The sequence below is a fragment of the Arvicanthis niloticus genome, chromosome 10 (assembly GCF_011762505.2).
Source record: "Arvicanthis niloticus isolate mArvNil1 chromosome 10, mArvNil1.pat.X, whole genome shotgun sequence".
NCBI classification, from domain to species: Eukaryota; Metazoa; Chordata; class Mammalia; order Rodentia; family Muridae; genus Arvicanthis; species Arvicanthis niloticus.
This window is the reverse complement of record NC_047667.1, coordinates 28,715,994-28,743,028: the sequence shown is the minus strand read 5'-3', so window position 1 is coordinate 28,743,028 and position 27,035 is coordinate 28,715,994. Positions and strand designations below refer to the sequence as shown.

The window sequence follows — 27,035 nt, the reverse complement described above, 5'->3', positions numbered from 1 at the left end:
AATATTCAAACTCAGGGCTGAAATCAACCATGTAGAAACAAAAAGTACTACACAAGAATCAATAAAACCTGGAGCTGGTTCTTTGAAAAAATCAACAAGATAGATAAACCAAATAATCAAAGAGCATAGAGAGAATATCAAAATTAATAAAATCAGAATTGAAATGGGAGAAATAACAACAGAAACTGTGGAAATTCAAAGAATCATCAGATCCTACTACAAAGGCCTATACTCAACAAAACTGGAAAATCTGGATGAAATGGATAATTTCCTCAACAGATACCAGACACCAAAAACCAATCAGTATCAGATAAACCACTTAAACATTTCTATAACCCCTAAAGGAAAAGAAGCAGTATTAAGATTCTCCCTCAAAATAAAAAAGCCCAGGAACAGATGGCTTTAGTGAGGAATTCTATCAGACCTTCCAAGAAGACCTAATACCAATTCTCTGTAAACTACTCCACAAAATAGAAACAGAAGAAACACTACCCAATTTGTTCTATGAAGCCACCATTATGTTCATACCTAAACCAGGCAGAGACCCAACAATGAAAGAGAACTTCATACCAATCTCCCTTATGAATATTGATGCAAAACTATTCAATAAAATTCTCGCAAACCAAATCCAAGAAAACATCAAAATAATCATACATCATGATCAAGTAAGCTTTGTCCCTGAAATGCAGGGATGGTTCAATATTTGGAAATCCATCAACATAATCCAATATATAAAAAAACTCAAAGAAAAAAAACCCCACATGATCCTCTCACTAGATGCCAAGGAAGCATTTGAAAAAAATTCAACACCCCTTCATGGTAAAAGTCTTGGAAAGAACAGGAATTCAAGGCCAATACCTAAAATAGTAAAAGCAATATACAGCAAACAGGTAGCCAACATCCAACTAAATGGAGAAAAACAGAAAGCAATACCAATAAAATAAGGGACTAGACAAAGCTGCCCATTCTCTCTCTATCTAGTCAATATATAGTACTCGAAGTCCTAGCCAGAGCAATTAGACAACAAAAGGAGATAAAAGGGATACAAATAGGAAAGGAAAAAGCCAAAATACCACTATTTGCAGATGATATGATAGTTTATTTAAGTGACCCCCCAAACTTCCACCAGAGAACTCCTAACCCTGATTTAAAAAAAAAAAAACCCTCAGTAAAGTGGTTGGATATAAAATTAACACAAAAACTGACTAATATTGAATGGCCATGAAACACCTAAAGAAATGTTCAACATATTTAGTCATCAGGGAAAAGCAAATCAAAACCACCCTTAGATTCCAGCACACACCAGTCAGAATGGCTAAGATTAAAAATTCAGATGACAGCAGATGCTGGCAAGGATGTGGAGAAAGAAGAACACTCCTCCATTGTTGGTGGGATTTTAAGCGTGTACAACCACTCTGGAAATCAGTCTGGCAGTTCCTCAGAAAATTGGACATAATATTACCTGTGGATCCAGTGATACCACTCCTGGGCATATACCCAAATGATGCTCCAATATGTAACAAGGACACATTCTCCACTACATTCATAGCAACATTATTTATAATAGCCAGAAGCATGAAAGATCCCAGATATCCTTCAACAGAGGCATGGATACAGAAAGTGTAGTACTTTTACACAATGGAGTATTACTCTGCTATTAAAAACAACAAATTCCTGATATTCTTGAGCAAATTAATGGAGCTAGAAAATATCATCCTGTGTGAGGTAACCCAATGACAAAAGAACACACATGATATGTACTCATTGATAAGTGGATATTAGCCCCAAATCTCACAATACCCAAGACATAACTCACAAACCACATGAAGCCCAAGAAAAAGAAAGACCAAAGTGTGTGTGCTTCAGTCCTTCTTAGAAGGAGTAAGAAAATACTCACAAGAGCAAATATGAGACAATGTGTGGAGAAGAAACTGTAGAAGGGAACACCCAGAGTCAATCAAAACTAGAGATCCCTCCCAGATGCAGTCACCATATGCACATGTTGTGGATATCTGGAAGTGCATGCTGACAGGAGCCTGATACACCTGTCTCCTGATAGGCACTGCCAGAACCTGACATATATAGAAGTGGATGCTCACAGCTAACCACCAAACTGATCACAAGGTCCCCAGTGGAGGATCAAGAGTGTAGACTGAAAGAGTCTTGTGGCCCCATGGAGAGAGCAACAATAACAACCAACCAGAACTCCCAGGGTTTAATCAGCTAGCCTGGGAACACACATGAAGGGACCCATTTCTCTAGCTTTATATGTAGAGGAGGATGGACTTGCCAGGCATCAGTGGGAGAAGAAGGCTTTGGTCCCTTGAAGGCAGGATGCCTCAGTGAGGTTCAGGGAATTGAGGGCAAGAAGGTGGGAGTGAATGGATGGGTGGGGGCACACACTCATAAAAATGAGAGGTGGGAAGATGGGTTAAGGAGTTTCTGGGAGAAACTGGGGAAAAGCAATAACATCTGAAATGTAGATAAATAAAGTATCCAATAATTTATTTTAAAAACTAACAAATAAACAAACAGTTAATGAAACCGGCTATCGAAGTCGAACATTTGAAACTTTTTGGCAACAATTTCAAATTACCCATACTACTGGGATAACTTACAATGTTCAAGTACAAGAGACAGAGGAAGGGGCCCCTGGAACTTAAAACAATATCTTCATGAAATAAAAAAGCGGGAGATATATCACCATACACAACAAATTTATTTAAATCAGATTATTTTTATTTAGTTTTTTAAATTTTCTTTAAAACAATGTGGATGCCAAGAAATTTTCTACTGAGTGTCTATTGCACTCTACGCCTAGGCATACTTATACATAGGTGTAAGGGAAAGAGCCACTTACTGGCATAAGGCATGATCTTGATCAGGCGTTAAATATGGGAAAGAGGGCATGTTTTTATTTTTTCTTCAGGCTGTTCAAGGAGCATGATTGCTGCCAGAGCAATAGCTGAGACGTGCTGATGCCAGTACAAGAATGATGCTGACCTTGCTGAATTCCTTGAAAATGTTGACTGGAAGCTGTATTGGACATATGTTCATGACCCACCATTGCTTACCTATACCCCTGATTCGACAATCTGTCTTGCTTCAAGATTTTAGACCTTGTGGAACAGAGAATCAAAAAGAGAAGTTATAATGACTCCTGTAATGTTCTTAAATGTGACCACTTATTCAGACTCAATCAAGGACTGGTTTAGAAATCCATCCAATATTTGAAATAATAGTCTTAACTTGGAAGACTGGTTTTGGACCTTTACAGAGACATATATAATAATTATCTGCAGTTCTCTATGATGTTATTTTAGCAAGAGATAAAGTTGGGGCAGGATCTGGATTTCAAACAGGTGTTAGCACATGTATTAAGGATCTTGTAATTGTTAAGGTAAAAATACTTTTGTTTCTTCTACAGTATTTAATGTAAGTTGCATTGATTGTATACCATCCAATTATGTTTTTGTTTTGAAATCCGGCATGTCAGTTATGGAGGTCTATCAGCCAGCCTTTGTTTTCATGCCTTGAGTATCACAGAACCTTGGTATTCTAAAAATTGCCTCCAAGTACCGGAGAAAATGAGTCAGGCTTTAAGCAGAAACAAAAGGGTATTGGGCTTGATTATTGCTGGTATAACAGCTTTTAATTGCTATCATCACTGCTTTTGTAATTGCTTTGACACAGATGTTGAGATAGCTACTTTTATTAATCATTTAGCAAAAAAAATGTTACTAAGGTGTTGAATATACAAGAAGATTTAGATAGGCATTTGTAAAAACAAATAGATGCTCTTTATCTTATTCAAATTAATGGAAGGAGGTTCAGAATTTAAGAGTAAAAAGCCATCTTGAGTGTCATGCCAAATACCATTGGGTTCATGTTAGTTCTACAGTTTACAGTGGTAGTCACTGTAATTAGGAAAGAGTTGAAAGACCCTTGCAGTGTATTTGGCATAATTCTAACATCTCTCTAGATGTATTAACTTTACATAGTGATCTTACAAATTTCAAGAATGGTGCTCTGCTGAGTATTTATGCAGTAGATACTGCTGGTAAAATTACACATGGCCTGAGGTCAGTATTTCTATTGTGGTCCAGCTTCAAGAATGGCATATATAGCTTGATCATGCTAGCCATTTTTGTCCTGGAAATACTTTTATTTATGCCCACTGTGTTAAAGCTTTTCTTTAACAACATCAACATATTGGCAGCAAAAGTACATGGCTTTAACCTGAAAATGGACCACCAGACAGAGTTATTAAATTAACAGGTTGGCAAGCCAAGGATGGGTAAGATTCTGTACAGAGTCTTACCAACCTAAGACCGAAGTGCATTACCTTTGATAATGACGGGATCTAAATATTAGTCTAGAGCAAGGAAGTAGGCTTCAGACAGGAAAATGGCTTTGGGCTTGGACAGCAAAGTTGGCTCAGATATTTTGGTCATCCTGATAAGCCCTCAGAAACAGTGATCATCCACTCCCTTTCCACCCCTTGCCTAGGCCTGGTGCCTGAAGTAGACACCCGCGTGGTCTGCTCTTGTGTATCCTGAGACATCCTAGAGGGACCACTGAACCCAGAGCAGCAGACATCTTATCCGGAGACATCCTTGAGGGGCCACTGAACTCAGAGCGATAGACACCTTAGACTGAGACATCCTAGAAAAACAACTGAACCCAGAGCTACAGACACCATATCCTGAGACATCTTAGAGGAGCCATTGAACTCAGATCAGTGGTCACCCATATCCTGAGACATCCTAGAGGAACCACTGCACTCAGAGCAGTGGACACCTTGTCCTGAGACATACTAGAGGAGACACTGCACCCAGAGCAGTGGACACCTAGCTGGTCTGCTACCATGGAGACACCATATCCTGAGATATCCTAGAGGAGCCACTGCACTCAGAACAACTGGAGATCAGGATTAAAAGATGACAGAGACATCTGGACCCTGAGGAGTTCAGACACAAGCAAGATAACTGAAAAGGCAGACTCCAGACAGAGACAGTGAGTGCAGGTAGCACTAGAGTTGACCAGATGGCGAAAGGCAAGCACAAGAACATAAGCAACAGAATCCACAGTTACATGGCATCATCAGAACCCAGTTCTCCCATCATAGTAAGCTCTGAACACCTCATCACACCGGAAAAGCAGAATTCAGAATTAAAATCACTTCTCATGACAAAGATAGAGGACTTTAAGAAGGACATACATAACACTCTCAAAAAATTTAAGGAGAGCACAGGTAGACAGGTAGAAGACCTTAAAGAAGAAACACAAAAATCCCTTAAAGAATTGCAAGAAAACACAACCAAACAGGTGAAGGAATTAAACAAACCCATCTAGGATCTAAAAATGGAAGTAGAAACAATAAAGAAATCACAAAGGGAGACTACCCTGGAGATAGAAAACCTAGGAAAAAGATCAGAAGTCATAGACACAAGTATCACCAACAGAATACAAGAGATAGAAGAGAGAATCTCATGTGCAGAAGATACCATGGAAAACATTGACACAACTGTCAAAGAAAATGCAAAATACAAAAATCTCCTAACCCAAAACATCCAGGAAATCCAGGACACAATGAGAAGGCCAAACTTAAGGATAATAGGTATAGATGAGGGTGAAGACTCCCAATTTAAAGGACCAGTAAAGATCTTCAACAAAATTTTAGAGGAAAACTTTCCTAACCTACAGAAAGAAATGTCCATAAATATACAAGAAGCTTACAGAACTCCAAATAGTTTAGACCATAAAAGAAATACCTCCTGCCACATAATAATCAAAACATCAAATGTACAAAACAAAGAAAAATACTAAAAGCAGTAAGGAAAAAAAGTAAAGTAACATATAAAGGCAAACCTATAAGAATTATACCAGACTTCTCACCAGAGACTATAAAAGACAGAAGATTCTGGACTGATATCATATAGACCCTAAGAGAACACATATGCCAGCCCAGACAACTATACCCAGAAAAACTCTCAATCAATATTGATGGAGAAACCAAAATATTCCATGACAAAACCAAATTTTCACAATATCTTCCCATAATTCCAGCACTTTAAAGAATAATTGGTAGGTAACTCCAACACAAGGAGGGAAACTACAACCTAGAAAAAGCAAGAAAGTAACCTTCCAACAACCCCAAAAGAAGATAGCTACACAAACATAATTCCACCTTCAATGACAAAAATAAAAGGAAGCAACATTCATTTTTCCTAAATATCTGTTAATATCAATGGACTCAATTCTCCAATAAAAAGACAGAGACTATCAGACTGGACACATAAACATGACCCAGCATTTTGCTGCATACAGGAAATGCACCTCTGTGAAAAAGATAGAAACTACCTCAGAGTAAAAGGATGGAAAACAAACTTCCAAGCAAATGGTCCCAAGAAACAAGCTGTATTAGCGATTCTAATATCAAATAAAATCGTTTTTCAACCAAAAGTAATCAAAAAAATAAGGAAGGGGTCTTCATATTCATCAAAGGAAAAAAGATAAAAAGATGGAAATAATCCCTTGTACCCTATCAGACCACCATGGACTAAGGCTGGTCTTTAATAATGACAAAAACAATGGGAAGCCCACATATACATGGAAACTGAGCAGTGCTCTACTCAATGATGACTTGGTCAAGGAAGAAATAAAGAAAGAAATTAAAAACTTTTTAGAATTTAATGAAAAGGAGGACACATTAAGAAATGCTCAACATCCTTAGTCATCAGGGAAATACGAATCAAAACAACCCTGAGATACCACCTCACACCAGTCAGAATGGCTAAGATCAAAAACTCTCACACCAGTCAGAATGGCTAAGATCAAAAACTCAGGTGATAGTAGATGCTGGAGAGGATGGGGAGAAAGAGGAACACTCCTCCATTGTTGGTGGGATTGCAAGCTGGTACAACCACTCTGGAAATCAGTCTGGCGGTTCCTCAGAAAATTGGACATATCATTACCTGTGGATCCAGCTATACCACTCCTGAGCATATACCCGGAAGAAACGCGAACATATAACAAGGACATATGTTCCACTATGTTCTTAGCAGCCTTATTTATAATAGCCAGAAGCTGAAAAGAACCCAGATGTCCTTCAACAGAGGAATGGATACAAAAATGTGGTACATTTACACAATGGAGTATTTTACTCAGCTATTGAAAACAACAAATTCGAGAAATTCTTAGGTCAGTGGATGGAATTAGAAATTATCATCCCGAGTGAGTTAACCCAATCACAAAAGAACACACATGGTATTTACTCACTGATAAGTGGATGTTAGCCCAAAAGCTTGGAATAGCCAAGACTCAACTCACAGACCATATGAAGCTCATGAAGAAGGAAGTCCAAGTGTGGATGCCTCGGTCCTACTTAGAAGGAGTAATAAAAATACTCAAGGGAGCAAATATGGAAACAAAGTGTGGGACAGAAAGTGAAGGAGGGGCCATCTGGAGACCATTCCATCTAGTATCCATCCCAGGTACAGTCACCAAAGGCAGACACTAATGTGGATGGCAGGAAGTGCATGCTGACAAAAGCCTTAAATAGCTGTCTCCTTAGAGGTCTGCCAAAGGCTGTCACATTCAGAGACCAATGCTCATAGCTAACCACTGATCTGATCAAGGGTCTCCCAATGGAGAAGCTGGAGAGAAGACTGAAGGAACAGAAAGGGTTTGTGGCCCCATGAGGAGAGCAACAATACCAACCAACCAGAGCTCCCCAAGGTCTAAACCACCAGCCTGGGAGCCCATAGGGAGGGACCTATGACTCCATCTGTAGAGGAAGATGAGGACGGCCTTGTCAGGCATAGGTGGGAGAGGAGATCATTGGTCCCATGAAGAATGAACACTGAGTGGGGGGAATTCAAGGGTTGGGGGGTGGGAGTAGGGAGATAGGTGAGGGCAAATTCTCATAGCAGCATGAGGAGGGGGCATGGGATAGGAGGTCCCTGGGTGGTGGGGGAATGAGGGTAAGGGGATAAAATCTGAATTATAAATATAATATCCAATAAAAATAAAGAAAGAAAAAACAGTGATCATGGGAGTGTTCATGGAATTTTGTGAACATTTTGCTTTGCTTGTTGTTTCAGTATTTGTGTATTGTCTTGCTTGTTCCTTTTTTATTTGCATTTGTTGGATTGCTATTCCCTCAACCTAGAACTTACCTGAATACTTGCATGTAATTCAAATGGTATAAAAGCAAATAGTAGGAATGAGGATGGTATAGGGGGATCTAGGGAGGGGAAATATGGAAAGGGGATGGCATTTGAAATGTAAACAAATAAAATATTCAATATAAATGAAGAAAATCAGTGGATACTGTTGTAGTAATTATTTAAAATACAGCCTCTGGTAAATCAGACTCTCTAGGTTGCAGCATCTCTACCTAGATCAAACCCCATGTTCCGATGCCATGAAGCCAAATGCATGCTGCAGCTAGAAACAGCCAGCCAGAAACAGAAGCGCAGCCACCCATGAGACACCAGCATGGAAGATGGCTCTTCAAGGCTGGTCATTGCCCAAACTATCCCACCAACCACACGGGCTAGGTACAGATGAGACACTAATGCATAGATTATCCAAAGGCTTATACATTTGGTAATGATCAATAACAAGATGCCCATATAATCAGACGTGTAACCCAATACTCAATCTAGATATACCAACTACCTTTGACTGCTACAGACAAGTCAATATCAGCCTCCATGTCCCCCTCTCTCATTCGCCATTTCTCTCCTAGCTCCTCCTCTTCCTTCTACTCTTCCTCTCCTTCCTCTTCTTTCTCCTCCTCTTCCCCTCTTTACTCCTCCCACCTTAGCTCCTCCCACAGGATACTACTCATAAAATACAGGAGAGCCATGCTACACTCCATAGACCTAAGAAGGCTGGATAGGAAAAAGGGAACAAGCATGAATGTTTGAGTCACACTTGGAAGGGGGCATATAATGGTCATAGAAGTTAGATAGATGGAGAGAATTGGATGGGTGAAGTGATTGAGAAGGGATTAGGGTTTGGCTTTGAGTGTCTGGAGTGGAAGGGGGCATTGATGGGTGGTCATGAGAATAAATGGAAATCTACACCTGGCAATGGATGAGGAGGTAGAGGGCATTTCCAGAAAGAGATAGAAACCTGGGTTAGTGAAGATGCCCAAGATTCAATGGGGTGTCCTTAACTGTGACTCACATCTTTGTACATATGGGCCATGGGGGAGGCTGTTGTGGATTGGTTGCAAAGATATTTGTATTAATTTGATTTTTCACATCACATAGGAATCTATACATCAAGACACTGTGAGTTCCTGCAACCAATTGGCTGCAATTGGTAAATAAAGTGACCAGAGGCCAATGGCTAAGCAGAGAGACTGGGGTGGGCCTGTAAATTTCCTGGGAAAAGCACTAACTGGGGAGTGGGGAGGAAGTTTTAAAATTGCAATTACAAGGCAGTAGAAAGATTAGGCTTGACAGATGGAAAAGGAAGAAAGTTTGACCATGTGAATGAGCCTTGAGTGTATAGCAAAAGAGGGCTGCCCAATTGGGTGCGGGTGACCAAGTTAGAATATAGATTTTAGTAAGTAATCATTCAGGAATATCAAGAGGAAGAATGTGTTAGCAACGAGGGAGTTCAGAAGTGCACAACTGTTGAGCTGTTTAGGGCATATTAAAAATAAGCCAGCATGTATGTGTCTTTCATTCATGAATCCAAAGTATTTGGGCAGGTGTAGAGGATGTATACACACCCACACCTGCTGTCAGCATATAGCCAGTTAATACATTACCAGAACAGATGGCACTCAATGTGTTAGGCCTGTACTCACTTTTATAAAGTAATTGAAAATCCCAAATGGAAAACATACACCATGATGCGAGATGAGAAAGAGGTGGGGAGAATTGGTTTCTTAGCAGAGATGAGCACAACCATATGGTTCCTCCCTAAGCTGTTCAGGTTCTGAACTAGAACAAAGGTGTACAGCAGATGGAGGGAATTTACCCCCCAGACTCTTATCAAAGACTTCTGGTGGCCTCAGAGAGTTTGAACTTGGAGATTCTGGGAATCCAAGCTGTGCAAAACATCAAGAGGCTCAGAAGGGAAACAGAGGTAAATGGTAGAGGCCACTCCCCTTCAACAAGCAGCTAATCAAAGGATAGAGATGAATGAAATTTGATTTAATAATTTTTAAGGATAGAAGGGAGACAGTAGAAACTTAGGCCTTGATCTAGTATAAGAACCAGGCAGAAGACAATTAAGAACCACTGTCTCCAAAACTAATGATATTTGTTTAGATTGCTTTAATTGCTTTGGATTGTTTTAATTATCAAAATGTCTTTGGTTATAAGTTTGGTGGTTATGACATTAAAAATCCTCTGAAAGAGAATGAGATGTTCCATGACAAAACAAAATTTAAATAATGTATTTCTGCAACCCCAGCCACACAGAAGATACTAAAAGAAAAACTCTAATGAAAGGAAGGTAACCACATGTAAGAAATCTCAAGAAATAAATAATCCCATATCAGTGAAAGCAAGGAAAAGCTGTGTACACACACACACACACACACACACACACACACACACACACAGTGCTACCACCAATAAATTAACAAGAACTAGCACTAGCAATCATTGGCCATTAACATCTCTAAACATCAATGAATTGAATTCCTGTGAAAAGAGACACAGGATAACAGAGTGCATAAACAGGACACATCATTCTTCTGTAACCAAGGATCACAACCCAGCAACAAAAATAGACATTACCTCAGACTGAAGTGCTTAAAAAATGTTTCCCAAGCAAATGGGCTCAAGAAGCAAACTTGAAAAGCCATTCTAATATCTAATAAAACAGACTTTCAATCAAATCTAATCAAAAGTAATATGGAAGGACATTAATTACTAATCAAAGGAATAATCCACCAAAAAGTCTCAATTCTGAATGTCTATGCCCCCAACTCAAGGGCACTTTATATTCATAAAACAAATATCCCTAAAGCTTAAACCACATATTAAACTCTACACATTAGTAGTGCGAGACTTCAATACTCAACTCTTACCAATATACAGGTCATCGAGACAAAAATTAAACAGAGAAATTATGAAATTAATAGAGGTTATGAATCAATTGGATCTAACAGATACCTAAAGAACATATCACCCAAAGAAAAAGACTATAACTTCTTCTCAGTACCTCATGGTACCTTCTCAAAGATTGACAATAAACCCTATCACAAAGCAAGCCTTAACGAACAATTGAAATAACTCCTTGTATCCTATCAGACAACGATGGATTAAAGCTGGACTTTAACCACAACAGAAATCCCACATACTCACAGAAATAGGGTCAAGGAAGAAATAAAAAAAAAAAAAAAAGAAATTCAAGACATTCTACAATTCAATAAAATGAGGGTACAACACACCTAATACACATACACAATGAAAGCAGTGCTAAGAGGAACATTCATAGCAGTAAATGCCTTTAAAATTAGAGAATTCTTAATACTAACAAATAAAAAGTATACATGAAAGTACTAGAAGAAAAAATATATATATACAACTAAAGGATTAAGTGCCAGGAAATAAACTCAGGGCTGAAATCAAGCAACTAGAAACAAAGAGAACAATGTAAAGAATTAAAAATAAAGACAGCTGGTTCATTGAGAAAAATCACAAAGAGAGACAAACCTATAGCCCTGTGGGAAAGGATTTGCCTACTTCCTGCAGAGACTTGATGCACCAGAATATGATGAAACAAGAAGCAATTCCACTGGTACAAAATGAGATACTTATATCCTAGAACAAAAATACAAGCATGAGTAACCAAGGCCACATGCTTCTTCCAGAAGTTAACAGTCCTATTGTAGCAGTCCCTAAGAACAGCAGTTTAGATGAAGCATAGACCAAGACCTTTAAATTGGCATTTATGAAAATATTAAAGATTCCTTTAAAAGAAATAAGTGACAAAATTAAAACAGCAAAAACAACACACAGTTAAGTAAAATTGCTAAAGTAATTTTACATAAGAAAATAGAACTTAACAGAGAAATAGATTTACAAAGAAAGTGCCAAACTGATTTAAAACTCAAAATGAAAATCAACAGAATAAAGAGAAAAATTCATGTCTTGAAGACAGGATAGAAGAAATGAAAATTCCAAAGGAAATATTTATTCTAAAAGGAAATTTTAAAAGATTACAAATCAAGGCACAACTTATACAGTATCCAATACTTTTCTGTATGATTAGTTATCAAAAAAAGAAAATATTCTTAACAAAACACAAAAGAAAATGTGTCTTACTATAAATAAAAAGATGCTTAACAGAGTACAATAATCTTACAAGAAAATAGAGAGTTCCATAAAAAGAAACTCCCCATGATGTCTAGCCACCAAAGCACAAAATTTGTACATTTGTAGTGAACATGTAAGGCGGCAGCTGTAGAGACAGCTGACAACCAGGCTAGGAGAGATAAAAACCAGCTGAAAGCCAAGGAGATAACCAGCTGACGAGCCATGCACATAGATTAAGAAGTGTGACATTTGCAGTAAAGTGTTAAGGATGGATAAGAGTAGGATAGAGCATAAGAACCCTGACCAGAGAAGGAAAGTCAGTCCAAAATAACCTGCCTGTGAACTCCACACTGGTCTGGACTCCACTCAGCCCAACAAGTGAACAAACGAGACACAAACCACCAACTGATCATCTGTGGGCTCAGAGAACTGGCCCATGCCAGTGGAGCAAGACTCACTGAGTGCAAAGAGGTGATCCAGAGAAGTCGGAGCCCGAGCCTGAGATGCGCCGGTCAGGTCATGTAATGGCATGTTATCTATCCTTCTGTTAGGAATATTAGCCACAGCAGTTACATTCTTTTGTCTGTGTGTGACAGTGGAAGAGGAGGTCTGCTCCTCAACCACAAGAATTGTGTGTGACCCCGAGTGTGGAATTAAACATTAGAAAACCAGTCCGATGGCTGGGCTGCTCGTTGCATTATTGTCTACACCAAGGGCACCTCCTGTCAGAACCAACTGGCAGTCTGGGGAATAAGTGCTTGAGACAACATTACAGAGAGTATTTTAAAGTTGAAAGGGAAAAAGACTCAAACATAAAGGCAGGCACATTAAAATAACACCTGACTTCTCAGTAATGACCATGAGAGGCAGAGGACCTAGAAAGATCTTGTGCAAATTCTGAAACCTAGAACCCTCCTCAAATACCTATTCCAGATGCATCAAAGACCTAAGGCTAAAACTGAAACACTTACATGTCTAGAAAAAATGATAGGCAATGTCCTACATCATATAGGTGTGTGAAAGGACTTTCTGAATATGACTCCATTTTTTACAGTATTTAAGTTCAACACTTGTCATGAGGAATGTCTAAAACCTAAAAATCATTTGCACAGGCCCAGAATCAATCAGTGAAAGCCTACTAAGGGAGGGAGATATTTTCTAGTGATACAGGTGAGAAAAGTTCAATATCCCAAATACAAAAAAGACCCAGGAAACAAAAAATAAACCATACAAAAAATATTTTCCATTCAAAAACATGTCCAGGGTCTGCTCAGAGAGTGCAGAGAAAAAAAATGAAAGGATTTGTGTAAAGTCTTATTGCATCTTGTTATGGTGTGTTTGGTTGATACTTTTTGGATACCTGCTCTTTTTTGAAGGAAAATGAAAAAGCAATGGATCTGGGGAAAGGCGAGGGAGAGGGTGAACTGGAGGAGTGGAGAAGAGGTTCTTCTTGAGTTGTATTAAATGAAAGAAGATTAATAAAAAGAAAAGAGATAAAAAAGAAAATGGCTAACAAATTTCTCGAGCAAGGATCTTGAACCCTAGTAGTTACAAAAGTGTATATCAAAACAACTTTTGAGATTTCATGTGTCTCTCTCAACATTGCGAAGATTAACAATCCCCTTCACTACCAAAACAACAGCAAAACCCTGACAACAAGTTCTGGAGAAAAAGGAAATCTCATGAGACTTTTATAATATTGCAAACTGGTGTAGCCACAATAGAAATCAATGCAGAGAATTCTCAATAAATCTAAAATAAATCTACTTCATGATCTAGCAATAACCATGCCTTGACATAGTTCAAAACGGTTGACATCTTAACCCACATACACTTGCTCATCTATGTTCATTGCTGCTCTTTTCACAACAGAGAGCAAATGCAAACAACGGAAATGTCCTTCAAATGATGAGTGTATCATGAAAATGCCTGACATATACAATATGGAATACTGCTCAACTATAAAGAAAAGTGAAATCATAAGATTGTCAGGTAAATGGACAAACCAGAAAAGATCATATGGAGTGTGGTAACCCAGACCCATAAAGACAAACTGCACATGATCTCTCTTATTGGAGACTTCTAGCTCTAAATCTTCCCAGACAACTCCTCCTCACTCAAAATAATGTGTGTGTGTGTGTGTGTGTGTGTGTGTGTGTGTGTGTGTGTGTGGTGTGTATGTGTTTGTACATACAATTCTATATATGAATGCACATATCTAAAACCTTCTAACAAACACTGTTATACTAGACAAGAGAAGTATAATTAGGAGTTGTTGATCAAGATTGGCTAATAGAACTCAAGATATTGAGAACTGTTTCTATGGCACTTTGTTGCCCCCAAGAGGAAGATAATTCTAAATGGTGTATTTCATACTGCAAGAACCAAAGAACTCTAAACTGGATCTGTTCTGAAAATTTCTTCTTGAGGACTAGCAGTCATTGTACCAGAAGTGGCCATGTAAGCCTACAAAGAAGAAAATCAACCAACTGGCCTAATCAGCTATCATTCCTTTAAAAGGCAAAAGAAATTTATTCTCTTCTCTTTCTTTCTGAATAACAATCTGACTGACTAGGAGATTGGCACAAAAAATTGAATGATAGTACATTGCTTAATAAATGTAAAATAATTAACTTATTGTGAAACCACTGATTAGATAGTGTTTGTTTTGCCCCTCCCTTTTGAACTTTGATGTTTACCAAACTGGATGGTAGTGATACACTGAAATTCAATGTCAAACACAACACTGTTAATGACAGATTTCCCAGAAGCATCACCACATCTGGAGCTTTAAGCTTTAGAACATGGGGTTCTGTAGCATGTTGCTATTATTCAATATCCTCTTAACAGCATGGCTTTCTACTGCTAAAGGGGAAGGTAAGTGAAAACAGATTTGAAACATGCATTTTCTAGCCAAATATATTTAAATCATATATGTATGAGAATACTTTATATTTATTTTAATTTTAATAAGTATTAACAGAAAATAAACTATAAAATATTTTAAGTAAAAAGAGAAAACATACTGATTGTAAAAATCAATTTATTTTTGGAAATAGTTTCTGATAAGCAAAAAAAAGAGAAAAATTGAATAAAAGGGGGGTTCTCAGTTCTCTAATCTGAAGATTATGTATCTTGTCTATATTATAATTGGGAGAGAAAACAGAAATACATCTTTTAAATGTATAAATAGTCCATGTAACAAGATTAATTTTTAAAATGAAATTCCAGCTAAATAAGTCGAGCCATTGAACTGGACAAAGTACCTGACAGGCTCTAAATATATCTGGGTCCATGTGGAATTGATTTCATCTTCAAAAATTGGGTATATTTTGACTTCATAATTTTTAAAATGAGTAACTTTTGCTATTTCAAAAAAATTATATTACATTAAATGGACATTTCTTTAATAAGAAGAAAGAATGATGTTATTTTGTAAGTGAGCCACGAAAATATTAACAATTTACTCTTTTCTGGTCCCTCCAATGTATGTAGAAAGTGGGAAATCATGTTACCACTGTATTAACACTGTGTCTAAAGAGGATTTAACAAATTCCTCAGTGATTCATAAAGTCACCACATCCAGGGATTAGCAAATAATGCCTTAAAGACATAGGATTCCTGAATTTAGTCACTGTGCCTGAGTCTGGCTTCATGAAGTCTGTCTTCTGATATTAGTTGTTTGCTAATGTTTCCACATAATGAGGGGTGATTTAAGTAACCCTTCAGTCCTCACATTACTTTTCTTTAGATACTCCCTTTCTCATTTTCTATCATTATTTCAGAGATTTAGGCTCATTTTGTTATGCTATAACATTTCACTTTGAATTGTCACAGGAAAGCAGTCTTCAATGAGAGAAAAGATCATCCTGGAAAATGACAGAAAATGTTTGTTTTCAATTATTCTGTACTTTTATAATTTTGATATTATAATATAATTACATTGCTCTTATCCTTTCTTCTAAACTGTCCCATAGTCCCCTCCTTGCTTTCTGACTCAGGCTATCTTTTTTCTCTAATTGTTATTGCATGCAAGTATTTCTCCCTCTCTCTGTCTCGCTGTCTCTCTGTCTCTCTGTCTCTTGCTGTCTCTCTCTCTGTCTCTATCTTTACCTATATTACCTATATCTATATTTATAACTATATCTATATCCATAAATACAGTTTGCTTAGTCCATTCTATATGATTTTTAAATACAGTATGTCTGATATTCTGTACATTGTAGAGAACAATAGTCACCCTTTTTCTTTTGAATGAGTGAGTTTCCAAAGTATACAGCAAGAAAAAAAAACAAGTAACCAGTAAGTGGTAGATAGACGATAGACAGACAGACTGAACAATGATAGACAGACAAGCAAATGCGGAACATTAATTCAGGTACTAAAATGTCCAACATTGACTTCTAAGGTAGCTAACTTAGGGCAGCTATCTGGGCTTCCCCTAGGAAATTGTTCTTGGATGATGCTTCTAAGTAATAGAACAGAGAGCAACAGAAGAGATCACATAATCAAACCAGGTGCTCTCAATTTCCAACAGGAAGTGACTAGAAAAGTTGCAACTATATACTGAAGTTTCCAGTTGTGCTTCCCACACTCACCTCCTGTAGATATGTTTGAGATGCCTCATATTTCAGCTGTTTTTTCTTGTTCTTCCTGGGAATCCAGATGGTGAACTCAGGCTAACTGCCTGAACATGCTTTCTCAGTTTCTGGGGGAATATCTGCACACAAACTTAACAATGTTACCTTTCTGTTATTTTTGGTTTTTATGTGTAAGGCTCGTGCAATTGGACACAGCTCTGTCTTTTAAATCTCAGCTGGCTACAATAAAATAGTTTGCCACATCTATATCTTCAGGTTGTTTTCAGCAGCCAATTTGATGATATTTTGTTGTCTTTTTATCATCTATCTGTCTGTCTGTCTGTCTGTCTATCTATCTATCTATCTATCTATCATCTATCAATCATCTATTTATCTATCATCTATCTATCTAATTATCATCTACCATCTATTTCTATCTATCATCTGTTTATCTATCTATCTATCATCTATTTATCTATCTGTCTATCATCTATCTATCTTCTATCTTTTATCATCTATATATTCTTGCAATTGTACAAGAATCTTGATTATTTTTTCTCTTTTATGGAAAAGAGACTCTTATCTCATGCAATATATTGTTATTACAAGTTTCCTCTTCCTTTATGCCTCCAAGTTCACCCCTCCCTCCTCTCCCATTCAGACCCATTCCCTTTCTGTCAAAAAAAGAGTAGGCTTCTAAGAGAGAACAAGAAAACATTACTAAATAAAACATAATAAAATTAAACATAAACTACCACATTGAATTTGGATAAGAGAGAGCTACAGAATGAAATGAACCCAAGAGAGCACACAAGAATCAGAAAAGAATTTACTCATATACTTAGGAATCCCACAAAAACACTAAAATAACACTTTAATATATACACAGAGGACATGCTATAGACCCATTCAGTGCCTATGCATGATGCTTCAAGTCTCTAGGAGTTCATATGAGGTATACTCTGTTGATTTGGAGAGCCTTGTTCTCCTGGGATCCTGTATCCACTTGGGCTCTTGATCTTCTTGCTACCACTTCTGGCAGTTTTCCTGAGTTCTGAGGGAAAGGGTTTAATGGATAGGCTCCATTTGGAGCCTAGTGTCCCAAGGTCTCTCTTTTTCCACCCAATCTTTCTACCTACCCCCACTGTGTGTGTGTGTGTGTGTGTGTGTGTGTGTGTGTGTGTGTGTGAAATATGTGGCTGTGGTTATGTCTAATGGTTCACACCTGATGTAGAAGGAACTTTCTCTTGTCATTAGTGAATAAAGTGCTGATTGACCAGTATAGCAGAATATAATTAGGAATAATTTCATTCTTGTTTGCAAGACCAGTATTATTTGTTTTTATACTAGCTTTTTGGACTCTAGTCTCTGGTTCTTGATTACCCAAGCAATATTGGGTATGGGATTCATCTCTTAATGTGGGCCTTAAGTCAAATCAAACGTTGACTGGTTACACCAACAAGCTCAGTGCCACCATTGCCCTGTCATATTTGACAGGCAGGATAGCATTGTAGATTAAAGATTTTTGGGCTGGGCTGGTAAATATGTTTCTCTTTTGGTAGCTTGAAGAGTATTTTCCTCTACCAATGTTTCTAGAACATAGAGAAGAAAGGTTTTTGAATCCCCCAGTTTATCCTTTACCTGTTTAATGAGTTATGTGGGTGTTATCATCACAAATGGGGACTTGTCAGCTTGGAGAGAAGAAGCTATTTCCTTGGCAATAACCTAGGATTTTAAGAGATTTCTGTGACACCCATTTGTCCAATAACTCAATTAGATGTAAGCCAGTCCTAGTACTGGAAGTTTTAAATGTTGACCGCACGTGGCCAGTTGAGATTCCATGTTATTCCTTATTTGAAATCTTCATTAGGATCACCTTCATATATTTAAGAAGATTACACTGCAATAAATTTTCATACTCCCCTTTGAATGACCCTCAATTCTAGTAGTCTCTTCCTGTATTCTCTCCCCATCACCTCCTGTTCTTGTTGGCTCTACCACAAAACTCACCTATAAAACTTATTTTATTTCCCCTCCCAAGGAGATTCATGTGTCCCCCTAATCCTCCCCTCTATGCTTAATTTTCATGGGCTTATGGATTATACCATGATACTCATTTACTTCATGACTAATGTCCACATATGAGTGAATACATAGCATATTTAGCTTTCAGGGCCTAAAAAAATATTAGGTTAGAATTTAGATGGTGATTGCATTGAATCAGTATATTACTTTTGGTAGGGTGCCAATACCATGAGCATGGGAATTCTTAATCACTCTTCTGCTATCTGACTCAATTTCTTTCTTAAAAATAGTTAATGATTTTATCATATAAACCTTTCACTTGCTTTATTAGAATTATCTCAAGATAGTTTACATTATTTAATGCTATTGTGAATGTTATTGCTTTCTTGACTTCTCCCTCAGTTCATTTATCATTTGTACATATTAAAGCTGCTGCTTTTCTGCATTAATTTTATAGACAGCTTCTTTATTCAAAATGTTTATCAGATGTTCCCCAGTGAAATTTTTTGGGTCCCTTATGTATATTGTTATACATTGTATTAATTATTTAAAATGAGGCTACCGGTAAAGCCAAATATCTAAGCTGCGGAGGTGTCCCTGCCAAGCTCAGTCTCCATGTTCAGTGGCCAGAGGCCATGTGTGTGCTGCAGCTAGAAATGGCCAGCCAGAAACACAAGCCCTACCACCCATGAGATGCCAATGTGGGAGATGGCTCTGCCAATCTTCCACACTGTCTCCACAAGGCTGGGCATTGCTCATGCCATCTGTGAGAGCCAAGTAAGAAAATGAGACTCTAATGTTTAAAGATTAATCAAAGGCTTTATTTGTTTGGTAATACTCAATAACAATATGCCCATACAAAGAGAGTTGTTTCCCAATTAGCTAGCCTAATAAAAGTTGTTATCTGCAACTGCTCTCCATACCTGTGTGGCTCTCCATGGCTCCTACATCTCTCTCCCTCGTTCCTCCTCTTCCTTTCCTCTTTCTCTTCTCCTCTTCCTCTCCTTACTCCTCCCACCTTAGCTCCTCCTATGGTTATACAATCTAGGAAGAAAGATTATTTGATTTTTTTCTTTCTAGTGTGTATTCTCATGATCTCCTTCACTTGTCTTATCAATCTAGTTAAGACTTCAATTACTATATTGAATAGATAGAGAAATCATGAACAGCTTATCTTGTTCCAGATTTGTGGAATTGCTGCTCCATCTAACTTGATGCTGACTATTGGATTTTGTATCTGAATTATGTTGATTTAGAGCCCTTTTGTCCCTAATCTCTCCAGAACTTTTATCATGAAGGGGTACTAGAATTTTGTCAACAACCTAATGAGATGATATGTTTTCTTTCTTTTAGTTTACTTTTACAGTTACTATAACTATTGATATATATGTTAAACCATTCTTGTCTCTCTAGAATTAAGACTATTTGATGAATTCATGGAGGAGGATCTTTTGGATGTGTTCTTGAATTTAGATTGTAAGTATTTTTTGAGCATATCTTAAAATTTATATTCATAAGGGAATTTGTTCTTTATTTCTCTTTATTTAACCTTTATGTTGTTTAAATGTCAGGGTAACAGTTGTCAAATTAAATTAATTGAGCAAAGTTCCTTATGTTTTTATTTTCTGGAATAATATGAAGAGAGTATTAGTATTAACTCTTTTTTGAAAGAATGATAGAATTCTTTTCTAAAACCCTCTAACTTTGACATAATTTCGATTGGAATATTTAAATAATTGTTTCTATTTCCTTAGGGCTTGTAAGTCAATTTAAATTGTTTGTCTGGTCTTGATCTAAAATGAGGAAGTGGTACCTCTTAAATATTATCCATTTCTTTAAGATATTTCAGTTTGTTGGTATATAGGTTTTTAAAGTGTGACTTTATAAATCTCTGGATTTCCTTGATGTCTAGATTTTGGTTCTTACATTTCTGATTTTGTTAATTTGGATATCCTCTCTATACCCTTTAGATGAATTGACATACAGTTTGTCAATCTTATTATATTTTTAAGAAGCAACTCTGTTTCACTGATTCCTTGTATTGTTTTCTTTGTATTTACTTTATTAATTTCAGTAGTGAGTAAGTGGTTAGAAAATTAGGAATCACAGAATTGTTTATTTCTTGCCAGTATTTCCTTTTTGTTTATTTCTTGCCAATTATTTTCCTTTTGGTGTGATTGCTTCTTTTTATCTAGAGTTTTCAGATTTGTTGTTATATTTCTAATATGATAACTTTCCAGGCATTTTTTAAATTAGGCACTTTATGCTGTAACTTTGCCTCTAAGCACCACTTTCATTGTGTTTTTATTCTCATTGTATTCTAGAAAGTCTTTAAATGCTTCCTTAATTTCTATCTTGAACCCTTTTTTATTCGGGAGAGAGTTGTTCTGTTTCCATGAGTTTGTAAGCCTACTGTTGTTTCTGTTGTTAATATCAGTTTTAATCAATTATGTTCTTATAGGTACAGGGTATGATTTCAATTTTCTTCTATCTGCTAAGAATTGTTTTGTGATGAAGTATATGATCAATTTCAGAGGAAGTTCTGTGAAGTACTGAGAAGAAAGTACATTCTTTTGTTTTTGGGTGAAATGTCTATAGATAAGTGTTAAGTTTATTTGAGTCATAACATCTGTTAATTCTATTAATTTACTGCTTAGTATTTGTCTAGAAAACTTGTCTATTTGTGAAAATGAAGTACTGAAGTCTCCCAATATCAATGTGCAAGGGTCTAATTTATTTAAGCTTTAGTGCTGATTTCTTTATAAACCTGGGTGCCCTTGCATCATCATTTGTGGTATAGGTGTTAAGAACTGAAAGATCATCTTGGTAGTACTAATAGAATTCTCTCTCTCTCTCTCTCTCTCTCTCTCTCTCTCTCTCTCTCTCTCTCTCTCTTTCTCTCTCTCTCTCTCTCTCATGTGTGTGTTTGCTTGATGAGATTATTTATCTATGTCATATTGATAAATATACTATAACTTGTAAGAATTCAACTGATAAATGAGGCAGAGTAAGGAATCATGGAACTGAAACCTTTATTTAGAATGTGAACAATTAATACTCTGAGAGCTAATGAAGGTCATATGAGTAATGTTCTAAGAATTCAAGATGTATAAAATGTCAATGTCAAGTTGGACCTCACAAACCATGTTTTCCTCCCATAGAGGCATATAAAAATAATCTAAATAATTAATTGAATAAAATCATAAACTGTAATGAATAGTATGAAGTAAAACCACTTCTGTTGAAAAACACAGAAACACAGCCCAACAACAAGTCTATAATTCGATGAATAAGTTCATAGGATGCTTGTTGTTCTTACAAGCACTCAGAATTCTCTTCACAGGAATCCATTTCTAGACTATGTGCTATTATTTCATAGCTGTAGGTTACATCTTTAGGTTGCTATTTTCCATCTTGTACCTTCTATTAGACTGCATTTGAGACAGATACTGCTTAAGTTTGTTGTACCATAGAATGTCTTATTTTCTCAATTTATAGTGCTTGAAAATGTTGGTGGGTATAATAACACATCTGTGGCTTCTCAGACTGCAGCACATCTGTCCAGGCTCTTCTTGCTTTAGAGTCTCCAGCTTCACCATGATGTTAAGGGTAATTGTAGTAGGGCTGCCTTTATATGCTACTGGCTCTTTTTTATTTTCAGCATTTAATATTCTTTCTTTGCATATTTAGTGGTTTCACTATTATGTGCCAAGGGGACTTTTTTTCCTCATACAATCTATCTGGTTTTATGTATGGTTCCTGTACTTTTACAGTCATGTCCTTTTTAGGTTAATAAAAATTTCTTCTATGATGTTGTTCAAAATAATTTCTTTGCCTCTGGCCTGGGTCTCTTCTCCTTCTTCTATTCTTATTATTCTTATATATGGTCTTTCATAGTGTCCCAGATCCCTCTTTATGTGTTTATAAGAATTAAACACTGACTCTATTTTATCTCCATATTCTCCAAGTTAGACTTAATATTCATTCAAACCTACTTGTCCATTCATAATTTTTTGTATTCTCTGTTTAAGTGCAATAGGTCATAGGTGTTCAGAATTTGTTTAAGATTTTCTAATTTATTCTTATCAAATGCTGTATAGTTGTCTTTTTTGTGACAAGGTTATTTTGCATGTCTAGGGATTTAATCCACAAGAGCTTTGAAACTGTCCATCCTATTTCCTGTTTATCAGCATCTGTCAGAAGGTAGTTGTCACCCTCAAAATGGAGACTGCTGAGACTTTCCCCTTCACACTTTTTCCTCAGCTAGAGGTTCTCCTCCCTAAGCAAACTGTTCTCACAGTGCCAATGTGTTGCAGCCCATTGTCCCTGCCACTGCTACAGGGATCTATCTTCCACAATGTTTCTTTCTCATCTCTCTTTCAGTCATGGTTTTTGACTTTTGGAGTGAGACTATTAGTGACTATGTCTATTTAGTCTTTTCATCTTTTTATTGTTAGTTTTACTGTTAGATACTAATATCACATGTGAAGAGTTTTTCAAACATTTTTGGAATTATTAAATAGACTTAGGCATCTCCAAATGTTATTGTCAGTTTTAAATTTATTTTTGAATCTTAGATACTTTGGCAATAATTCTTGCTTCAACTACCCTTGGGTTGATTCTTTTGTGTTTTCATTTTTTTTTTTAATTTTTTTAATTAGATATTTTATTTACACTTCAGATGCCATCCCCTTTCCCCATTCCCCCCCTTAGAAAACCCCCATCCCAAGCCCCCTTTTCCTTTTTGCATTTATACATTTTTTTAAATAATGTTAATCATAAGCATTATAAGTTTTGACTCGTTCAATCAGAGGTGTAACCCACTGACCAACCTAGATATAACAACTATCTTTGACTGGTGGAGATACATGAATATCTGCCTCCCTGTCTCCCCCCTCTTTCTCTCTTTCATCACCTAGCTTCTCCTCTCCTTCTTCTTCTCCTCTTCTTACTCCTTTTCTTCCTCTCAGTACTCCTCCTACCTTAGCTCCTCCTACCCATCACCCTTCCTGTTAAAATGAAACTTTTCTCTCAAAATACAATTAGAGCATAATTATGCCAATTTGTACCAGTGAGGTACAAGATAGTCCTAATACCCCATCCATCCTTTTGTTGACTAACCAGCACCTCTATCATCTATCCTAACTAAAACATTTAGTTCTGAACCTGGCTTTAGGATGAATGTCAGCTGATGGCCATCCACTCAAATCTTTTCTCTTACGGTAAAGAGCTATAAGTTTTCAACCCCGTCAGAAATCCAGAATGACTGAGTTAACTATAATTGTGGGAAGGACAAAGCATAGCTTCTAAAACTTAGCCAATTTATAGAGACCTCTGAACACCTGAAAAGCCCCTATACTACCGAACGTTGGAGCATCAAATCTTCAGCCTTCTGGTCCAGAATCATCTGACAGACCTTGGTGATGCAGGATTATTAAGGACTGATTACTCTGTCTAGGAAGATATAATCAGTTGACTATTCTGCATGTGTGTCCTTTTCTGGACAGTAATTTGTCTGTAGATGGAGAGAGGCAATTCTTGCCTAGTGGCTGTTACCACACAACTGGAGTAACTACAAGGATGCTCAATTTCTTCTTAGAATCCACGACAGGAAGCTGTCAGGAGCAGACAGGTCTCTAATCAATATGAACATTAATATATAAATATTTGTAGCATCAGTTCTATCGACTTCTGATGTTTTGAAAACCAACTATCCATGTAAGGTAACCTGGACTGTTGTCTGTTCACTCCTCTCAGCTATTTCTAAATAAAATATGGAAAACACTCTAACAATAAACTCAAAAATATGAATTTGCTATAGTCCCTTAACTCATAGGTTAACCGTCCCAAATCTGATAAAATTTAAAAAAGGGCTGGGTCTAGGCATTGTATTCCTAAATGTGTTATACAGGCACAATGCCCATGAGAGTATCAATATTCATCTCATTTTTATATTAATAAGAGGCTCATACCAATGAAAACCTTAAATTTGAGATCAAAGTAAATGTTGTACCATTTAAGAAATTATAACTTCATCTTGATAATAATTTTACAGATTTCTACCAATAGGTTATGGCTATGCAATAAGTCCTAGCTAATCCCCCCTGTTCCAACAAAACCACTACTTGTCCCTAGAAAGACAGATCATTATTAACCACATTAGTCCCCAAGCTCAGGGAATAGGGGCGCTGACTCTTCTTTAACTTCTTCAAGCTGATTAAGGGCATTGAGATTTTAGAAGAGGGGTGGGGGGAAGAGTAAGTTGATAAGCCTCTGATGCTGTGTCTTCACTGAATCCAGATGGAATTCCAGGACATCAGAGGTTTGGGCAGGTCTGTTCAGTATGCTTGATGAGTAGATACACCAAGGCTGTGTATTCTGCAATATACAATTCTCAGAACAAGTTTTAGTATCAAGAGAAAAAAAAAATTTCCCACCCCAAGGGGCTTACATTTTTTTTTTTTTAAAGATGTTGGTTCTGAAGACTTTTTTTTTTGCTTGTTAAAATTGGTTGTAGTATTTACATTTCAGATTTTATCCCCTTACCCTACTTCCTCCCACCACCCAGAAACCTCCTATCCCATCCCCCTCCTCATGCTTCTATGAGGCAGTGACCGCACCTACCCCCCCCAACTATCCCCTCCCTGCCCTCACATTCCCCTCCCCCACTGTGTGTTCATTTTTTTTTTTATGGGACCAAGAAACTCCTCTCCCACCTATGTCCGACAAGGCCATCCTCCCCTACATATACCTCTGGAGTCTTGGGTCCCTCCCTATGTGTTCCCAGGCTGGTGGTTTAGACCCTGGCGGGCTCTGGTTGTTTGGTATTGTTGCTTTCCACCTGGCGTCAATAACCCTTTCTGCTCCTTCAGTCCTCTCACTAAGTTCTCCATTGGGAAACCTCTGATCATATCAGTGGTTAACTGTGAGCATTGTCCTCTGAGTGTGTTAGTCTTTGGCAGACCTCTAAGGAGACAGCTATATCATGTTCCTCACATTATGCACTTCTAGCCATCCACAACAGTGTTTAGATTAGGTGGCTGTACATGGGGTGAATACCCAGGTGGAATGGTCTCCTGATGGCCCCTCCTTCAGTTTCTGTCCATGTTTTGTTTCCCTATTTGCTCCCTTGAGCATTTTTGTTTCTCGTTCTAAGTAGAACTGAGGCATCCCCTCTTGGTCTTCCTTCTTCATGAGCTTCATGTGGTCTGTGGGTTGAGTCTTCGATAATCCAAGCTTTTGGGCTAACATCCGTGGAGATATGTTTGTGTAACTATCTTCTTTTGGGGTTTTTGGAAGATTACTTTCTTGCTTTTTCTAGGTTGTAGTTTCCCTCCTTGTGTTGGAGTTTTCCACCAATTATTCTTTGAAGTGCTGGATTTGTGTTGAGATACTGTGTAAGTTTGGATTTGTCATGGAATATTTTGGTTTCTCCATCAATAATGATTGAGAGTTTTGCTGGGTATAGTAGTCTTGGCTGGCATTTGTGTTCTCTTAGGGTCTGTATGATATCAGTCCAGGATCTTCTGGCTTTTATGGTCTCTGGTGAGAAGTCTGGTGTAATTCTTATAGGTCTGCCTTTATATGTTACTTTGCCTTTTTCCCTTACTGCTTTTAGTATTTTTCTTTGTTTTGTACATTTGATGTTTTGACTATTATATGGCGGGAAGTATTTCTTTTCTGGTCTAAACTATTTAGAGTTCTGTAAGCTTCTTGTATATTTATGGACAGGTCTTTCTTTAGGTTAGGGAAGTTTTCCTCTATAATTTTGTTGAGGATATTTACTGGTCCTTTTAGTTGGGAGTCTTCACTCTCATCTATACCTATTATCCTTAGGTTTGGCCTTCTCATTGTGTCTTGTATTTCTTGTATATTTTGGGTTAGTAGCTTTTTGTATTTTGCATTTTCTTTGACAGTTGTGTCAATGTTTTCCATGGTATCTTCTGCACATGAGATTTTCTCCCATCTCTTGTATTCTGTTGGTGATACTTGTGTCTATGACTCCTGATCTTCTTAGGTTTTCTATCTCCAGGGTATTGTCCCTTTGTGATTTCTTTATTGTTTCTACTTCCATTTTTAGATCCTGCATGGTTCTGTTTAATTCCTTTTCCCATTTGGTTGCATTTTCTTGCAATTC

General features: G+C 37.2%; 1 protein-coding gene across 9 annotated transcripts in view; it reads left to right on the top strand.

The window, feature by feature from the left end:
• The first annotated feature begins 15,013 nt into the window (after window positions 1-15,013).
• LOC117716004 (complement factor H-like) overlaps window positions 15,014-27,035 on the top strand; it is an 84,702-nt gene continuing 72,680 nt past the window's right edge. For all 9 annotated transcript variants that reach the window (XM_076941294.1, XM_076941291.1, XM_076941286.1 and 6 more), the window contains exons 1-2: window positions 15,014-15,170; window positions 20,312-20,374. In XM_076941294.1, coding sequence (XP_076797409.1) covers window positions 15,098-15,170; window positions 20,312-20,374 — 136 coding nt within the window. In that variant the 5' untranslated portion in view covers window positions 15,014-15,097. The remainder of the gene's footprint in view (window positions 15,171-20,311; window positions 20,375-27,035) is intronic.